Genomic DNA, 20,404 nt, shown 5'->3' on the forward strand with positions numbered 1-20,404 from the left:
ATTAAAAAAGAAAACAAACTATATTTATCGTTAAAATGGCAATTCAGTTCCATTATTATCACTTGGATGCAAAGAAATAGACAAAACCCAACAGGATTATCTAATGCCTTAAAATCTGAGAAAGTGCTACTTTTTCCTTCTTAATACTGACCAGAGGACCACCTTCAGTTTCCTAAAACTAAATGCCATAATTTGGTTACACAGCTGTTCAAATGCATTTGTTTCAAGTGTGCTACATTTTTAGGTGTTTTCAAAAGAAAACATAGGGGAAAATAAATGGCTAGTAACAGCAGAAAGCTTTTAAGAAAACATAATTTTTAATACGCAAGAGAAGTGAGCCTTCAAAGCCCGTGCATAAGCACCTACATAATTGGCTGGATTTTCAAGAGCACTGAGCTTTCAGCGGTCCCCAGTGAGACCAACAATAGCTTTTGGATGCTCAACAATTTATCACAGCTCAACAATTTCCCCCCTGGGCATTATTCACCAACTATGTGGTATATGGAAAGATAAAGCATTTGAGAATGTCATTTTTGGTTGGACTTGGACACCTGTACTGTCTTAGGCTCCCCTAAAACACCCCCAAGTATTTCCATATGTTTTATTCCAGGATCTTACAGCTAAAAAACCCAAGACTTCATTTAAATGAATGCTGCACACTAGGACTCAAATGTCAAAACTGTATCATGCTGGTAAAGGTTACATAAAGTAATGATTAATTAGTCTTGTTCCCCATTCAGGTTTTGCTTGGCTGTCAATAAAAGACAGTAGATGATTGCCTGGCCAAAATATGCATTATTTCCAGCTACCTAATATAACTGAAAAGCGGGCAGCAATTCAATTTGCCAGCAATAATTTATTGTGTAGAATCAAAATTCTGTGAGCAACCTCTTCTCATCTGTTACTTTCAACTTCTCCCACAGCAATTTGATTTTCTTCCTGGCTTTTCATGTTAACTGGTCACCTCCTGCCAAATCCCAGCTATCTAAATAAGACTCTGCAGCTTGTTCAGTAGTTATAGCTGTGTTTCATGCATGCAGAGTGCATTTCACAACAAAGAGAACTGCATCTTTCACTCACATTACCAAGACAAAACTTAGGAGGATATTTGTGCCAAATGCTCTAAAAAAAATTAGGAGCTACTTGAGCTTTTTAAAAGCTGAATATGTGACCAGAGTTTGAAGCATCACCCAACTGATAAAAAGATAAAACATGTAGCAGGCACTGAAACTGGCTGCTAAAATTGGAGGGGAGCCCTCAGTGCCACCCTTGACCATCTGCCTGTGCTGTGGTGTCACCGTGTGCCACAACCGAGGCACCAGGAGGACGGATGCCGCAGCCAGGTGGGGTGGAGGGAATTGGAGAGATTAGCAATAGCAGCAGCTACTTCTGCAAAAATGTTTCTTCCCCTGAATCCGTAATTCCTGCAGGCAAGAGTCACAGGTGGCCTCCTTTAAAATAAAATGCCTGCTCACTGGAATTTCACAAAGTAGAGACAACAATGATTTTATCAGTCTGTTTGCTTAAGCTAATAGTCTGGCTTAACGCAAAGTTTTGTGTATTCTCTCCTCCCTCACAGGATATGAAAGCAAAAGGAAAATGTAGTGATAGTTAGCATTTGCAAAGACAATCAGTGCAAACGGCCAAGTCAATGCCACACCTTTTTCAGACAGACTTTTATCTTCACTTCTGCACACTGCCAACACAACCAGTCACAAAGAAACATTTCACTGAAGTTGATCTATTCTTGAGTTAGTAGTATTATCCATGTTGATTAATAATATATATAAAAAAAGCTGTTCAACAGGTTTTTTTGGCTTGGGGCCATGGATTAATCTTCATTTGGTAATTGAAGGCTTACGTGATGGAAAGAGACTCTATGGAAACTGTCAAGAAAAGGAAAAGTAATGAAGTATAAACATCCAAGTGTCACCTAAACTCAGTCTCCTTAGAGTAATTGTCATCTCTTGTTTTATTCAGCTGTCTCAGCAATAAAACTAAATAAAAAGCTATGCATTACACCTGATGAGCGGCAAACCACACATAAACGTATAAACAGAATTTGGTGAATAGCTTACAACAAGTTAATTCCTTTTTCCTCACAGAAACAGTTTCTCTTTGACACAATGCATTTACTCAAGAAATGGGCCAAAGAAAGACAAAACATAGGTTCAGTGGACACTGGAGGCTGTGTTTTTGGCAACCCATAGCTGTTTGCGATGATAAACATAAAAGTCTGGATAGAAGAGAATGAAATATAACATGGAACATGGTTTGAAAAATGTGTATCACTGTCCCCTTATACTGTGACTCCCCAGAGGAAGAGCACACTTGTGTAGCTTTGTTATAATCTCTCATTAACTGCTTCCCCAAACCTCTGGCACATCTATTCTTCTTCTTTGAAGGATTACGCACAGCTTGTGTATCACAGTAGATTGTGCCGCAGCAACTTAGCTAAAGGAAGAATTGATTCTTGCTCAAACTTTTTCACAGAGGTCAAGGAAAAGATGACAAAGAAGCTATTTGGGAAAAAAAAAAAAAAAGGAAAGCAAAGAGATATAAGCTCTGTTTTCAGTGAGAGGACTAGAAGCACCATGAGCACAGAGCATCCCACTAGGATTCATTTAAGCTTATATTTTTAGCTTCAAGTATATACGTTATTTCTCATGTGTATTTTACATGACCTGTTGAGCTCAATTACTTCATATCTGTGTGTACATAAAACAGTATTTCCAGAATGTTTTATTACAGAAGTAGAAACCAGCCAAGCCCTTTTTCTGTCCTAGAGCACAATGGGCAAGAGCTCTCTGATATTACTAAGGGGGTGTCAGTAACTCTAGTTGTATCATGAATTGAGACAAAAAGTTTCAGTTTTCATATACTTTGAACTCTCCAGAATAAAACCAGAATCATATTGTCTATTTTGCCAGCAGAAACAATTTTTAGAAAAATGAGATTTTTTTTTTTGTTTGGTAATTCCCCATCCCAACAAATCTCGATTTCAATCTTTTTCGTTTTCCATTTTAATGTAGATGCATATAAATTCTTAAGTAAAACTAAGTTTATGGTCCAAACAGATTCAACATGAAGATTTGAAAGGTTTCCCCAAATATTTTGAGTTAGATGATTTAGTGAGAATATCCCTGTATAAGTGAACTTCATTCTACAGAAAATCAAAAAACAAACAAACAAACAAACCAACCACAAAAACAATTAAAATCACAACTATGCATCATAGCTTCAAAGAGCTCTATTTGCAGCAGCGTGAGCACTGAAGACTTAAAACTTGGGCTTAGCCTATGACAGTGGCTGTGTGATATTGATCGCTATAGTCTTTCTGGAATTCACACCAGGATGCTGAAGAGCAAAAATAATTGCTCCCTTCTGACATGACATACAGGATAACAGTTTATTTACTGACCCATCCAGATGCTAAGAGCATTATAACTGGCTGGAGATGTCCTAAAATTTATAGGAACTTATGGAAATTTATAGGAACCTACAGGAATTTATAGGAAGACCACTACCTAGCATGGAGGTTTGGCAGTGGACCTACTTGGTCCCCCAGTGTGTTCTAGTCACCTCCCACCTCAAGGTCAGGAGAAGACCAACATGAACAGTACAAACAAGACGATGGGAGCCAACGGGTGCTAAAATAAATTTTCTGAAACAAATGATTAGGAAACCAGGCCTGCAACCTTATTCTACTGTGCAAACATGGCCTGATTTATATTGTTGTCCTGATCCTGAAGGCCACTCTCAGACAGAGCTCCATCAGAGGATCTAGGAGAAATTTGACATTTGAAGGAAGCGTTTGTCTCCATCATGACAAAGCAGTACAGAGAATATCAGCTTTTTCTATCATAAAAGCCACATGATGACAGAATGGGTCAGCTAGAATAAAACTGTTACATACAAGTTTGCTGCTCTTGTACATTTAAAGCCTCAATTTTCTAAATCAGGAGTTTCAGACTAGTGAAAGACAGTACAGAAGTCAGCTCAAACCTTGATAAAGTAAATAGATTTATTCTAAATTTGACCACTCACTCCAAACACCTCTTCATTGTATTTCAGATATGTGCACTTTCCAGAATTCCTTAAAGCTCTCTATTTTATATAGGGATACTCTGCCAATATGCAGCCCAGTATCAACACTGATTTCCTCAACGCATTTGAGCTAAAGAGGCCCAGTAGATAACAACACAGTCTCCTAATGTCCCAGAAGGGCATTGGAAAGCTCATGTTGTAAACAAGAACGAAACCAAATTAAGACATTTTCTATCTACTTACTATCAACCTTAAAAATATTATGGGTAGGAAGGCAACATTTTTCAAGTAGATGAGTAGTAACTGAAGTCAACTAGCCCTACCAAGAGATACCTACTTGAACAAGGGAGAATTGAAAAGCCTTCAGCAAGGAAAATCAAAACATTTCCTAATCAATACACACTTTACTAATGGACAAACCTTATGTGCTAAGTACTTACCAAGGCAATTTCAATCAATTTCTCCTTGGGTTTTGCTGTCCCATACACTCACAACTGATCTTTGTTTTATCTAGCTGGTTTAGCTAGGGTTGATTGGATAAAACTTCTAATTATAGCATGACTTGCAACAGCAAAGTCAAGCATCAGTATAATAAATGTAAAAGTGTCTATTGTACTTAGAGAAAAAGACCATGAAAAATAATCAGTTTAATGCAACTGAAGCCTCCAATGATCAAGCTCACACAGATTAATTTCAAATACTCCTTAGATTCAACAGTCAGCATTCTCAGCAATGTTTATAAATTAACTTTTACATCAAAGATATTGGGACATGAAAATTATAAAAAAGAAGGCTGTTAGTATTATTAGATTCTACTAAACTGTGAAGTGCCGGGGTTTCTTAAGTAGAGAAAAAAAAAGTTTAGATTCAAATTTCCTGCTATGGGGACTAGTCAATGTTTATTACATTCAGTGAAATGGCATCTACAGAATCTGAAATATAGGTGATAATAAAAAAAAAGTTTCATTATCCTTCCCCACCTTGAGCATTTCCGTCTTTTTTTTTTTCTAGTACTGCATTATCTGAGAATAATAAAAAGCCTGAAGTTTTTGCTTACTATGCCTTTCAGGCTATATAATCTACTTTGCCAAAGATTGTTTTGTACAATTAAAAACCCATGACTTTATGCCTCTTCTCTCTCTCATTTTAATACAGGCTAAGTAGAGTTTCCCTCTACCAGTGGTCACAAAAAGCTGCATATGCATTTGAAATTAACCTGTTTGCTCCTGGCCATGGAAGCAGGAAGATAAAAGTATAAGGCTGTCAGCATACTTAAGGATGGTTACAACTTAATGTACCATTCATTAATTCCTACAAGTATGGTAAGATTAAATATCAGACCCCTTTAAACCCTATTAAAAAAAAGAGTTAATAGGTCAGTCACAGTGTGTGATTAAGCTAAATTAAAGACCCAAAATGCAGACCACATAATATGCTACTGTGTATGTTCACCCCCAGCCAATTACGTGTTTATTATGGTATCTCTGACAAGCTAAATTAACAATAAATTAATGTCTAAGTTGTGATTTCATTTTTCACAATAATATACTACAACTATGCCTTAAATATCTGCACGTAACTATTCAGGCTACAGACATAAGCGAAGGTAATGGAGTTCAAAACTGCAGACTAATTGCTCCAGATGAAGGCTTATTATCTCTTCAATTTCAAGCTCAGCAGCAGTTAAGCAGTAATGTGAACTACTTTAGTCAAAGCATTGTGAATCTTTATATAAAATCTACTTTTACTTTTATCTGTTTAAGTTTTTATAAATGAAAAAACAACAACCATTTCTTTCAGACTGACAAAGGTATGGATGTAAACCGAAGGGTTAAAAAAAACTCAACTAACAGTTCAGCATTGAGATTTGGTGGAGTTTTTTTTACTATTTCTCTCAAAGTCTTCCCACTTCTAATGAGTTTTCTCATCATTTCATGTGTAAGCTCAGCTTAACTCTTCCTCAGTGCATGCTTCAGTCTGTCTCATCTTCCATCATGAGACATCACAGAATATTCTTGTGGATCCCTTCCAACTCAGAACATTCTATGATTCTACGATCTTCAGGGGTTGATTCCCTGCTCAGCCAAGACCTGGGTACTCACACCCATGAAAGTGGATGCACCAAGGGCACAAGGCCTGTCCACACAGCGATGGTAGCAATGCATATGCCCTCCAAAGAGCTCTAAGGGACACATCAAGTTTGAGGCAGCAGCAGAGAAATGACATCTAGATGCTTCTTCTCCTTTGGTGACCCATCACCATCCCCTCTTGACTAACTCTCCATCCCAGTTCATGACAACTCTACTGGAACTAGCCAATCTTCTGCACATGATCACCTGCCATCCAGCTTTTTTAAGGTGGTTGTGGAGACAGGAAAATGTCTTCTAACAGCATTCATCACTCACAGGGATGCAGGGACATTGCTCCATCCTTTCAGCAGCCTCTCCCACCAAGGCCGCTGAGCCCAGAGGCAGAACCCGGATGGCACTACAGGGCTATTTAACTAGACAAGATCCCAAAACAGAGTCCCTGCTACACCTTTTTCAGCAGATGTTGTCCAGCAGACTGGGACAAATCTCAGTCTTAGAAATTATGGTCTATCTGCACTTTTCACCTGCAGTTTCCATCGTCAAAAAAAATCTCATAATAGTAATAGCCATACCTTGCTTGTCAGTTACCACACACCATGTGCGCAGCACACAGGTTGTCTCTCAATGAAAAGCACTACTCCAGCAGCAGTAAGGGCACCCAGGGACAGGACACCCAGGGATGACTAATACAAGAGACAATGAGGGAAGCAGAAGGGGACCACATCACCCACACACTGCATGGAGAGCAGCCACTATGCCTCATTGTGAGCTCTTGGGAAGGCTGCAAAGCCTGCTGAATTCTTCCACTGAATGCATTCCTGGGAGAATTTTGCTGGTCTCTGCAACTTGTCGCTTGTGCACAGAACTATTGCCCTAACCATAACCTTGTAAAATGTGGCCACAGCTGATTTTTCCCTGCCTCGTTGCTCCTGCCACCACCTCCTTGTGGGACAGGGAAGAGTGCTGCCACGTGCTCCCTGCTTCCTTATGAACTAGCTGCCAAGCCACAGCTTCTTCCTACACAAGTGTCTTTCACCACCAAATCCAATCATACTTCCATTGTAATTCCTTTAACTCTTTGAGATATCGAATAGTTACTCTCTAGCTCATTCGTCTTCTCCTCTCTCGTTTTCCTTCATCTGTGGAGGATTTTCACCAATGGTGGTGGGAAGTAGCCATGTGCTCTCCACTTCCATCACACTTAAGAGCTCTCTCTGTAACTTCCATGGCTTTTGTCAGGGCTTTCACTCTACAAGTACCATGCTCTAGGCTTCAGCCTTGGCTCATAGCCTCATCTGGACTTTTGGGAAGATGCTCTCCATCAGCCTCCTGGGCCCTGAGCTTCAGTATGTGGCTTCCACTTCTGAAAGGTTTTGTTTTTACCCATGACCACATATATCCCAGGCTCATCATCCCCCCATTTACTTTTCCTTTTCATCTCTATGGCTCCTAATTACACCACAGTATTCTTATTGAAAAAAAAATTGAATTACTCCGTCTCAGAAAAGATCTCTTTTTATTATGCAAAAGAGAGCTAAAAGACGCATCTCTGTCTTACCTCAAAATATAAAATTGCTTCAAGTTCCCAAAATCACAGAATCAGATACAGTCCCAAAATACTATGCATTATCTCTGCTTCATTTGCAAATTTGCGTATAAGTATCCAAAGTCCTGCCAGGATTTACCTTTATCTTTATCTTTTTCTGCTGAAATTCTTATTCATATCTAAGTCTTCAGAATGAGTTTTAACTTTCAGGTTTTTTCCTATGACCCTTTGCCTACATTCTCAAACATCAAAGAATACATCTCTCTAATATCTCAGGTACTTGTGCAGCCTGAGTTACTACAGTATCTCGGAACTTCATATTTAATGTGCTTTTCCTGAGGATACCCCTAGGTCTTTTTTTTTCCCCAACATAAAGTCACAATGGACTATCTCAGCAGACGAGCAGCTGCTGACTGCCACCAAGGACCTTAAGTCTAACACTCTTTCTCAAAGTCACCATGGAATTCTGTGGCACAAGCAGCACTGAATTCTACACTCCAACCACTGAACCATCACTCAAAGCCACCTGATAATCCCACTCAGACTTTGCCCTTAAATCACACTATTTAATCTTTCCATTCTTGATCATCTTCATTAATTTCAAATATAGGTCCCTCTCTAAATTAATGTTTACAAAGGTTTTGCAACCTTGCTCAATGCACTCCTCTCCCTTCTGCAATTCTTTTCCACATCTGCAGCAGCCCTTGGGAGAAGGAGCACGCTCAGCTTTCCTGTTCTGTTGCTGCTGGCACTCTCTCTGAATCTATTTCACTCACTTAAATCCCACTTAAGAATCACAGAAGGAAGGATGGAAGGATAAAGGAAAGGATGAAAGGAAGGAAATATGAAAGGGTAGAAGAACAAAAGACTTGAATGCAAAACATACAGAATAAAGTACATAAATAATAGATACTACTGTACTCTACATAATTTTTAAAAGTGCTACCTTCCCTCATATTCTGCAAAGTAACCATGATTCACCACAACTTAATGTATGATAAAGATCACAAAGAAGCAGCATTAAAGGCATAAGAACTGGAAGCAAGAAAAACCATTGTTCACAAAACGACTGTAGCAATGCATAGCACTGCTGATGGACCACAATTGGAATGAAGCATCAGATGTTCTAAGATAAGAGTAAAAAAAAAAAACAAAAAAAAAACTTCTTAGATTTTTTTTCTTGTGGAGTTCAAACAAAGTCTCCTGACCCCTAGATAACTGGAGAACTTCAGAGACAACAACAAAAGAAAGACTTAATGAGAAGGACTGTAACACAAGGCACCTCTGCTAGGAGTGGAGGTGGTATCAGTCAACCAACACTGTCTGAAAGAGAAGTGGCAGAGCAGATCCTACTGGACTTCTCAAGCAGCATCCTACGGAAGCTGACCAACCCTTAGAACCTGTGCGCTTAGATTGCCAACCATAATGCAGCCTTGATACATTTGAGGCCTTCCAAAAAGACTTCCATTTCTATACTGAACACCAAAAAACCTCTTCTCCAGCCTTCTCCTTTTGAGACCAGTTTTACATCAAACATGCTCCTTTCCATCTCTGTCTCCCCCTCCACATTGCTTTGCTGCCTGCATTCCTCACAGCAAATCAACAGCTTGAATAGACTGCCAGTTTGATGCAATTTTGTGTTTTTGAATACAGTGTTCTCAGGAGCACTATTACGGAAATTTAATCTCTTGAGAACTAGATCAGGTACCATTAACAGAATGAAACACAAATGTTCTCTATGACTTCTTGGAAAAAGCCTGTGTTAGGTCCACAATAAGATTTGCAATTTACAGAGTTGTTATCCAGTTGTTATCAACGATTTTATTAAAAAAAAAAAAGTGCACTTAAACGACTAGCATTAAACAATTCCATTAAAATTAAAAAAAAAAAAAGTTTTCTATGCATTTCAGAGTCAGGTTTCTCCTCTTTCCCTTTTCTTTGTCAGATACCTTCCTTTTATCTTCCTCCCTGTTTTGTGCACAGGTGTAATAATCACAGCCAGGATACCACAACAAGTCAGCAAGAATGAGAGATTCTCACAAGCAGGGACTCACCTTTAGGATATGACAGTTTTCAACCCCAGCCAAGAACTCAGGAGCTCTGCTGTCACAAGTCACCAAGATAATGCACTAAATTAGCTCATCTCCTGGGAGACTCACTCCCACCTGTTCAACATCTCCAGGCCAAGCTCCTTTCAGCCCCCGTTGAATCTGGATACCACAGAAGTATGTCCTGGTGCTCCTCAATTCCTCTGCATGGATTTTATGCCACAGGGTGCTGCAGCAGGGAGTCCGAATGTGCCAGCTAATGGCAAATCAGGTCTTTCTTGTAACACATTCAAAGCTCAGTCTGCTTCTGAACATAAAGTTACAATGTGCTATCTCAAAACTTGCTGAGTAAACATAAGATTCAGTAGTGGCTCTTTATGGTCTAGGATACACCAGGGATGGTACTGACAAATAAAAGGATAAAGTCCCTTCCCTATTTTGACAGATAAAACTCACAACTCTATGACCTGCTACACTACAGCTTGTTTACAATGTGAGGGGATCCTGCGCTCTTTGGAGCCAATTTATATTGCTCACATGATGTAGAGATGCTATAGTGTCACAGAGAATGAAGACTATTCCTAGATACGGCATGTTGAACTAACTGAGACATTTGACACCTGGGGATGATGATTTGCTCAACAGCACTCAGGTGAACAGAGCAGATCTGGAATGATTTTAAGTCACACCTCACAGGGAAAAAAAAAAAATGAACATGTAAGAATATCTTCAGATACAGAAGCATAGCTCAGATGAAGTTATTTTTATTTAACTACATCCCCCAAACCTTGCCAAAGACGTGGGGTACACCTGGTGTTTTTGTTCAATTCAGAACTGCACTGCTGACCAAATCTCTCAGTTGTACCCATCTACCATGCTCTAACTCACATTCTATAGTGGCCTTAGAGCACAGAAACTGGCTTCTGTTTGGATGAAGCTAAATGAGAAGATTCTGTTCAACCACTAATGGACATTCACACCCGTCTGCAACAAGCTTGAACTAACCCCCCTGTCCAAAATGTGCATTTGGGACCTTGATATCATCTGTCTCACCCTCATGGGCTGGGTCCACACTATTTCCCAATGTAAGCACACCCATATTTTCTAGTTTATTTTACTCTGGAAATGAAGTAACAGCATAGGACTCAGCTCACAATGGTTGAGGATACTTATGACCTTGAAGGGCAAATGGGGATTGACACCCTTTGCTACAGGAATCCCAGAATTACCAGAATTATAACCATGTAGGGGAAAAGCCCACATAACGCATCTTTTTTTTTTTTTTTATTTGGATGAATTTACTCAAATAGAAGCACATTTTAGCATAGTATATTAGATACTCCAACTGTACTCACTCTTCAACATACTATGGGCTATTTCTCTGAAGTACAGAGTGGCAGGGGAACACAGAAGCATGAAATATTTAACATTCCATCTTTTTATTACTGAGTATGGCCTAGTTTTTACAAGTTAAACATGTTCTCTCCCCACTTGAAGACACCTATTTTTTGGAATTCCATCTGTTCTATAAAATTCAAAATTGACTACCTTAATGACAGCTAACAGGCAGAACTGTTCTATTGATCTGACTCCATTCCTTCACAGAGCCCCCTTCAATACAAAGCAGCCCTCAAGCTATTTCATCTCCTTTCTTAATTTTTGGTCTTTTACATGGAGCTGCATGCAAACAATCATTAGCAACCTTGTCTAGGACATGCATACATTTTGGAGCAGGGTCTCATTCCCTGTAAGCCCATGACAGTTCTTTATACAGCAAAAGAAATGGGAACAAGCGTTTATTCTGTGTTCAAGTACCCAATTAACCAATCAACCCTTTAAATATGTTTTATAAAAGGTGTTCTTTGAGAATCTGTGATCCTGTTATCCTTGATATGCTGACTCATTTTTTAAAATACTTAAAAGTCTCATTTTAGCATTATGTCTATTACTACATTTTCATTAAAAAAAAAAATAGCCTCCTTATTTTCCTTATTTTTATGTATGACTGTAGAACTAATTGCATTCCCAAAGCCTATTAAAAGTATCAAGAACTGGGCTAACCTAAGATAACAAATGTACAGGCTCAAGTTAAAAGACAAAGATCTTCAGCTGGTATAAATTACCAAAGCACACTGACCCAGTACTTGACCTGTTGTTATTTTCTTCTCCTTTTTTACTGGAAAAATGATTTTAATGGTATATTCACACAACCAGCTAACAATCCCCAAGACAGTGAACAAGATTCACTAGTCCTCTTGAGCCAGATCCCAAGCCTACTAGCGTCTGTAGGCTTTTCTATGGACTTCTGAGCATTTGGTCTAGCAAAAAGCCAACTGTAATCATTGCACATTGCACAGTATCCAACTCCAGCCATCTGAACAAAAAAACAGAGCTGTGTGAAAAGCACCAACATGTACAGAGGCAACCACTTTCAACTTACATCTTGATCAAGCAATCACAATTTGACCATAAGAGACAGTGTAACATAACACTTACAGAATGTTTTCTGTACGCGATGCCCAAAAGACTTAAAGTTCAGACCCAAGAAACAGATCAGTAAGGAGATAAATGATTAAAATTCTGAACAGTTTATCCAGCACAGAGGTGGGCAACGTTGCTTATCAGAAAGAAAGTGTAGAGAAATATTTCTAATTACTAAGGGAAGAAAGGGATGCTTATTGCCTGGCTTCAAACAGGTAAGGCAGTGCATTGCTTATCTCTGCATCCCAATCATTTTCTAATTATTATAATTTTTGTAAATCTCAAGACAGAACATGCTTTTATTTGCATACAGACAGATGGGTCTGAATTAGATTTTTAAATGTATGCCTGCAAAGCTTCTGCAGATATTTTCAAACTTTCCCCACCCTGTCCCTGCAGTGTCTTTTTGTGCTCAGCTTCTGTTTGGGTTAGCATGGTAGGACATGGCATAGACTTAAGCCAACTGTGTCACTTGCCTGCCTCTGGATCCAGGGGATGTCACAGCAAGGAATACAGAAAAGGGACAGTCACAACCTCTTACGACAGCAGCAGCTGCTTCTGAAAAAGACTTGGTTCTCTACAGACAGACTAGCGCTTTGCCTTCAATTGTCTCCCAGCTACAATTTTAGGATTCTTGATCAGTTTTAAGCAAGAAAAAAAACTCAGCAATTCGTGATACGCCCAAGCCTGGAAATAGAATTTCAGCTGGAAATAGAATTTGAATAGAGCCTTTTTTTTTTTTTTTTCCCCAGTTATGAACTGTTTTAAATAAAATAAGGGTTCAGATCCACATTGGTGTTAAAAGACGCAAGTGCACTCAAATCAATGGGCACAGACTGGATTCGGCCCCCCACTGCTAAGCCATTTTACTAATAGTGTATTGTGAAAACAAACAAACAAAAAAATTACGGGAATAAGACAAGTTGCTTACAGACTCAAACATTAATATTCATCAATATCATTGTTATTTATATATGCCTGATATTTCTATTTCATGCTCACACTAAGGCAGAGCTGAGAGAGCATGTACTTTCGGAATATTTAAGCATACCATACAGGTATAATTGCAACTCAATCAGTTATAGAATATATTCAATCAAGACTCTGCATAATACTAAAGACCTATTTTAGGCATTTTATACTTCATATGGGAAGAAAGAAGTAGCAAAGACATGGCACACTAGAAGCAAAATGGCATTAGGCAGGTGATACTACCTGAAACAAAATCACTGCCCCTTTATGAAAGGAAACTGACTTATGCTTCTTGACTTAGAAAACCTGACACTTTTTCACAGCTTTAAGAAGGAGGAGGGGACAGCCCCACAGCCCTCTCTGTCCAGAAAGGCACTCATACAGCCCTGCCTCCCTGAAACACAGCTAGACTAATTTTGATCTGCAGCAAACAGTGATAAAAATGCATATTCCAAAAGCAATGGGCAGAGAAGCCTGACAGATGTAAGGTTAGATGAAGGCACAGCATCTTTACCCTTAGCCTCAAAGTTGTTTTCTTCTTGTTTTCACTTAAACATTGAGCCTGCTTTGGCCATTAGTAAAACGTCACCCTGAAAATGCAGATTATATGATGCTACTTGTGGTTCCTAGTGTCTTCCCATGCTTTTCCCTTCCCCAATTTCCTAAAACAAAGCACCAAGAAAAAACCCAAACCAAAACAAACAAAAAAACCTCAACATGCAAGGCTCTCAGCCTATCAAGCCAGGAAGAACTATTTTAAGAATTAATTTGTGCCCTGAGAGATCTGTTTAAATTATCCTCCTGTGCTGCCTTAACCGAAGATTAAAGCAGTGAACTTCCAATGTCTTAAGGAAACGATGAAAATTGAAGAACTGGAGCATATGGGCTCCTCGGCGGTTCCCCCAGGCATGGGGAGGGGAGGCTGGTGCCGAGGAGGAGGATGGAGCTGCTGATCTGCCCAAAAGCCTTTGCCATCCTCAGCTGGAGCTCAGAGGTTGAACCAGAGTTTCCCTTATGCCACCCCTTCTTAACTATGCCTATCCTTTACAGCTGAGGGTATGACCCCTTTTTTTTGCACCCTGCTGCTTTTCTGACAGGGAAAGTTTTGACTTCATTCTGTCCTGGTAAGTGCAGACAGATAGAAATACCCTCTAAAAAAACAGGTATGACAGAGAAAATTAAGTTTTTAACTTTCTGCCTCTATAGAAACACAAACAGCATCTACCAAGAGAAAGAAAGGGAGTCAAGTTCAGCTATGGTGTGAGCACTGCAATTTTCCCCAAAGTCAATGGGAGTTATACGTACTCACAGCTGCTTTTTCCCTCCCCCCACCCCCCCATCCCTGCTGGTACACACACAGCCTGAGCACATGCTGTGCTCTCAAGTGTCCCTCCAAGAAAATGTCAGACAAAAAAACATATCTCTGAAACTGCATGACAAAGTAAGAAGCTGAAACCCTCTTCTGCAATTTTATATCCATCTGCAGAGGGGCTGTTAAAAAGCCTTGCCCCTTCCTCCAGTGAGAAGGGGCCTCCGTCCCAACATCCTACCCCCCTCCACCCCCCACATAAGGAACAAGTTACAGAACAAACCTCTACAGCCTTCAGAAAGAGGTACAGGCTGTTAAAAATAGCACAATTTCAGCTTCCCCCCCACCAGCGTGCACACACAGACCTTGAACCCAGCTACAGAGTACTTTCCTCCTGCCACTGACTGCTAACTCAGTTGACAATTTTAGGAATGCACACCAAGAAGATTAAAAATAGTAATAATCATACAAGAAACACAGAGCTATACAATGCAAATCTGTATTTGTTTGAAATTGAGGAAAATAAGCATTACCTGTTCTTGTTGTTGGGCTTGTTTCCCTGATGCATTTTGCTCCTTGGCTGTAGTCATGCTCACCTATTTGTGCCCACTGCAGTGGCAAACAGGATTTTACAGTGTGTGTGTGTCTAAGATTGTCTGTGTGTGTTCACACACACACACAGTCACACACACACAAAGACTAAAGGTATAAGGATGAGTAACTAGTCCATCACTTAATCACCCTCTGAGAAATCTCCCAGCCCCACAGAAAGAAGTAAATAAAAATGCAACATAAAAAATAAAAATAAAAATAAAAATAAAAATAAAAAACACAACAAAAAACACTGGTCTAGCTGTCTTCTCCCTTGAGCCTCTAAAATAAAAGCAGGAGCAGAGAGAAGGATGCTGTGGGGGCTTCTTCAATTAGCAACAGCCTCTGCAATCGTCACAGAAACAATGATAACTGCTTGGCAACCAGCAACTGGCAGCTCGGAGCCGGGAGGCAGCGATGTGGTCCTCGCTCCCCACCTCCGCGGCGGCAGCTCCGCGCGTTGCGCATGCACCTCGCAGCACAATGTGCAGCTTCGCTGGCGATGTGCAGAGCCGGAGCTCGGCAGTGCTCTCCCCTCCCGCAGCCGGGGGGAAGGGGCCACAGGCACCCGGTGCTGGCGAATTAAATCTCGCATCCCCCCACGCTGCTAGCGATGGGGGTCCTGCTGATGTGGAGTTTCTGGTAGATGCGCTTGTTTCTTTTCCCAACTTGCAGATGTTTCAATGCCCTGGCAGTCCCCGGCTGTGAAGAAAGGCTGTGCCAAGGGCAGCCTCTGTCCTGCTGCTGGGGCAATTTTGGAGGATGCTGAGCGCACTTCTAGAAAAGCAGGTTCCCACTGACGGGAGCAGACAGCATCAGTGCTCCTCGGGGAGCTGCTTGCCTCGTTGCCAAATGGTGGCATGCCCACCAGGGTAAAACATGCCCCCAGCCTCCCACTGGCCCTCTACATGTCTCTGATGTGACGGGGACCACTTTACATTACAGTTATCCTTGCTGCCTCCTGCAAGCTCGCGGCTGCATGTAGGTCACATTGCAGGGTGACACACCAGCCAGCGCTGCCTGCTCCACTCCATGCTATTGTAGCTCGCTCCCCATGGACTCCCTGCCATCAGGGAGAACTCTCCAACACAGCAGAGCTGTCAAACAAGCCTTCCTTGCCTGCTCACCCGCTTTGCTGTCAGCATGGAGTGACACGGGGTGTGCCTGAGCATGAGGAATAAAGCAAGTACCACTGTCCAGTAATCCTCAGGGGACCTCACACAGATGGGCAAAACTTGGAGCAGAATGAAGGTGGTTCAATATTTTCTGGGGAATAATGCAAGCATTAGCTCACCTCAACATCAGGCAACACGGAACTGCCATGTTGCTGCTTTTCACCTCCTCACCTCCTTCCCAGTGCACCCAATGTACTGGGCTGAATGGAACCCGGAGCTCATCTCTGTGCCATAGCACTGTAGAAAAGCTAAATGTTTTCTCACTCGTGTGATTCTGGGATCTCTGCTGAGTCTGCAGATAACCAGCTAAGGAAAGGGAATACCAAGGATATTTATCTGACAAGGAAGTGATTATGCTCCATTTGATCCTCAGTTTTACAGCTAAGGTTTATTATACAAGGTTACATTCGCCAAGAGCACAACTCCACCTGAGACAATTTCTCCTTACACCAGGGATGAATTTGATCCTTGGTGCAGGGGCAGATCAACAGTAAGCAGAGTTTTCCTATAGATCATCTACTAGTCACCACTAAGACTTTCTAAGTATTTTTGTATTTTCATCATTACATATCATACCAGTTCATAGAAACTACGACATAAAAGATCTGCAACATGTGCTGGTAGGAAAACAGACAATTTTGCCTGGTCCCAGGCACCAGGATTCAGGCAATGGCTCATTAAAAAAAAAAAAAAACACCCAGTGAATAGCACCTCTCTAACAAGCAATAATTTACATTTAAATCTACCAGCCTATGTCAACCTCTTGCTGTGTTATGCTATGACACAGTCCTAGCTTACATTGCAATTTCATCTCTTTAGTCCCAGTAGTTTTAGTCACAATATTTTGTAGATGTTTATAGTGAGGTCATTCTTGCTCATACATTTTTCCCCAGCCATAAGAACAGAATTGCTTTCAAGGTCTTGTATAAGTGGATCAGTTTGACTTTTACAGTTGACTTGGTCTATTTTTCTACCTGTTATGAGTAAGAATGAAAGCTCACTTTATTCCACAGTTTTGCTGGTTTTCTTTCCAAGAGGAATTCAAACTAAACAGAACTGTATTTTGTTTTGTTTCAGGTTTTTGTTTGTTTTATACTTTCTTACAGTATATCCTGGAAATTTCTGCAAAACAGATCCCTCTCACTACACAGACCATTCACTCTGTACCTAAGACCCCGGTACTTACACTGTCAATGACTGAACTTAACTGCACTGTTATTGAAAATAAGTGTATTCCTACCTGTCTGTTCATCCTTGTATGGCCTCTGCATGTGCATTTAATTCTTTCACAGTTAACAATTTAAGACACAGTTTTCACTAGCTCTGGCAATGGTCCCTCTTCCTTACAATGCAGATTTTATACGATAAGATTGTTGTTGGATACATAAGAAGTTAATTGTGCTAATTAGTCCAGCAGTTAACTATGCAAATGCATATGGCTTAGCCTCATTGCAGAGGTGCAGTAGGATGCTGACTGTTCTCACTGCACATCCCAATGTTTGGGCACAGTTACTCTGACATTATTGAAATGACTTAATCTCTCTACCTTTCTGTCAACCCTGACCTGGGCAGGGGATTCCATTCCCTCAGAGGGCCATGAGCTGCTGCTCACTGCTGGAAGGACATGGAAGCAGGGGACAGTCACGTTCTCCAGCGCTCTGCCACCATCCTTCCTTGATCCAAAGGGTTCAGAGGCTGCCAAGCACCTCCTGGGGAGATGCTAGAGGGGGAAGCAGTGGCCATTGCCATTCAGAAATACTAACTCATTACTAAGAGGCACAGAATAATCTGCTCACCTATTAGCAGGGCTGAGGCCATCCATCCTGACCCTGTGCTATGTTAGGGTACCAACATTATTGCTTGGCTGAGTCATCACTTATGAAAGATTAATACATCCCTATCACAGGACAGGAATCCGGATCTGCATACCCCAGCAGCTGCCCAAACAGAAGGAACAGACAGTTCCATTTAGGCCATTGCAGGAGGCACTGGGAGATAAAGACCCTGGGAATATGGCCTTCTCATTCATCTCGCCCCACAGCATCCCAGCTCATCACAGGGATACAAGCAGCATGTTGTTCCTCCCTGCCAGGTTGTTCATCCCTTACTGCTCATCATTTGCAACAGGTTCATCTCCACTGGCCTCCTGGGCTACACACAGGTTCTTTCTCCAGGCTTGCTCCCTGCCACACAAGCTGCATACCCATCATGAGCATCCTCCATTAATCCATGTATTCCATGCCGTGCCACCACTGGGACAGATCAGGAGCACCACTATGAGCACAGACAGCTCTCCCTGTTAACCAAGACAGATGTTCAAAATGCCAGCTGTAACCACATGAATGACATCCACACACTCGACATCAATTAGCTCCTCAGGCACCACGCTGCAACAGACCACTATTTCCCTCCCATCAGGAGAGGAACCAGTGATGGGTTAAAGGAACTGCTCCCAGCTTCTCAACTCATCGTCACCCAGAGTGCTTGTTTCAACAAAATCATGCAGCACTGCAGCCAGACAGATAATTTTTAATTACCTTGTAACAAATTAGTCACACGTCTTAGAGCCTTTCACGTTAGAAGGTAAGTGCTTCATTCTCCTGAGAGTGGCAGGAACCAGGATTGTACTCTAGGATTGCTCTCAAAACACTCCTTGGCGTTCTTGGAGAGCATCTCTACCACCACCACAAAGCTCCCTCATGCTCCAAGATCTTTGTAAGTGGAAAATAACTATGCAAAGCCTCTGGAGGACAAGGTGGACTAAATCCTTTAGAAGTCATCACCATGAAGAGCTATGTACTCTTAGGAGCTAAAGCACAATAACTATTGTTTATAACCATGCATTACAGCAACACATGCTAGGGAAAGAAGCAGCTTGTTATTGCTCCCAAACATTTCTAAGCAAATCACTTTACTAAGGTCATCCTTGATCTGCTTCTCCATGTAGGTAGGGGTTGTCAAACTCATTTTCACTGGGGACCACCTCAGCCTCACGGTTGCCTTCAAAGGGCCCAATGTAATTTTAGGACTGGATAAATGTAACTGCTTACAAAGGAAAACTCCTAAGGGCAACAGCTTTCAGAATACAGTGTTATGGAGGTAGTAGACATTAGTAAGATAACTCAGAAAGAGAAATAAACTCTACCAGCATAGGCATCCACAATAGGAAAGGTGAGATGAGCTTGTGAAAATGTTGTAGCCATGGATTTTAGAATTCAGTCATTTGAAAGCTGACTGATGTAGCCTGGATCAAAACAGGCCCACAGGATGCCAACTGGAACAGTGCTCAGCTCACATCAGTGCTGCCTTCCAGCAGAGGAGACAGCATGGTGGGGACATAAGGCTGACAGCTCCTGCAGCAGCTACCTGAGAAGAAGGTCTACCTGACCCATACTCTTCTAAAACTAGTGGCATACTATCAAAGACATAAATCTGTTTAATCTCCAAGGCTGATTTAATACATTTGCAGCTGGCCTATTGCCCCACCTTTCCAACATTCCTTGAGAACTTTGAAGAGTGAGGAACAAGAGGGAAGGGTCTGTACAAAGCAGGCTGTTCATAGCACCACCATGGTCCTGAAGATGTGCCAAGGCATGCTGGCGACCAATTCACTCTCGTTAGCCCCAGTATCAACATCCTATCCATACAAAAGGCACAGGCCCTCTTCATTCTGGGCTTCTGTGACCCAGAGGCACTGAGTCAGGGGGATCTGTGCTCCACTTGCAGATCCTTCTTGACGTCAAGCGCTCCTCATATAGAAGATGCCAGAGCAGAACAAAGAGCTGTAAAACCATCAGGGTTGCAGGGTTATAAAGTCTTCTTATGGGAGTTTATGCCTTTGGATACTGCAAAAGCAGCCAGACATCCTGGCTGTTCCTTCTGGAGGTCTCTGTTCTGTGCTCATCTGCATAAGCTTTGAAGAGGGAGAATTTAATTTTGTTTTGTTCTGGAATCACAGTTTGTACCCTGCCCCTCTCCAAGAATGTGACAACAGTAATATCATGTTATTGCACAGCAATGTCCCTAGTCTGAACTGGAAACACTTAGATGATAGATCAGCTGACATGAGCCCTACTCCCACAAAGGCTGCAGAACACCTCTATTGGTTACACAACAGCCCTAGAACAGATTCCCAACCTTGATTT

At 41.2% G+C, this 20,404-nt stretch overlaps 1 protein-coding gene across 2 annotated transcripts in view; it reads right to left on the minus strand.

The window, feature by feature from the left end:
* DPP6 (dipeptidyl peptidase like 6) overlaps nt 1-20,404 on the minus strand; it is a gene marked incomplete at its 5' end in the record, with an annotated part of 400,138 nt that overhangs the window by 228,363 nt on the left and 151,371 nt on the right. The window contains one exon of one of the 2 annotated variants that reach the window (XM_082045834.1): nt 15,027-15,083. The exons of the other annotated variant lie outside the window; for it this stretch is intronic. Within the exon in view, the coding sequence (XP_081901960.1) occupies nt 15,027-15,083 (57 nt within the window). Of the gene's footprint in view, nt 1-15,026; nt 15,084-20,404 lie in introns of those variants that run through there. 2 annotated transcript variants of the gene reach the window in all.

The sequence above is a fragment of the Streptopelia decaocto genome (assembly GCF_964273445.1).
Source record: "Streptopelia decaocto genome assembly, chromosome: 2".
Lineage (NCBI taxonomy): Eukaryota > Metazoa > Chordata > Aves > Columbiformes > Columbidae > Streptopelia > Streptopelia decaocto.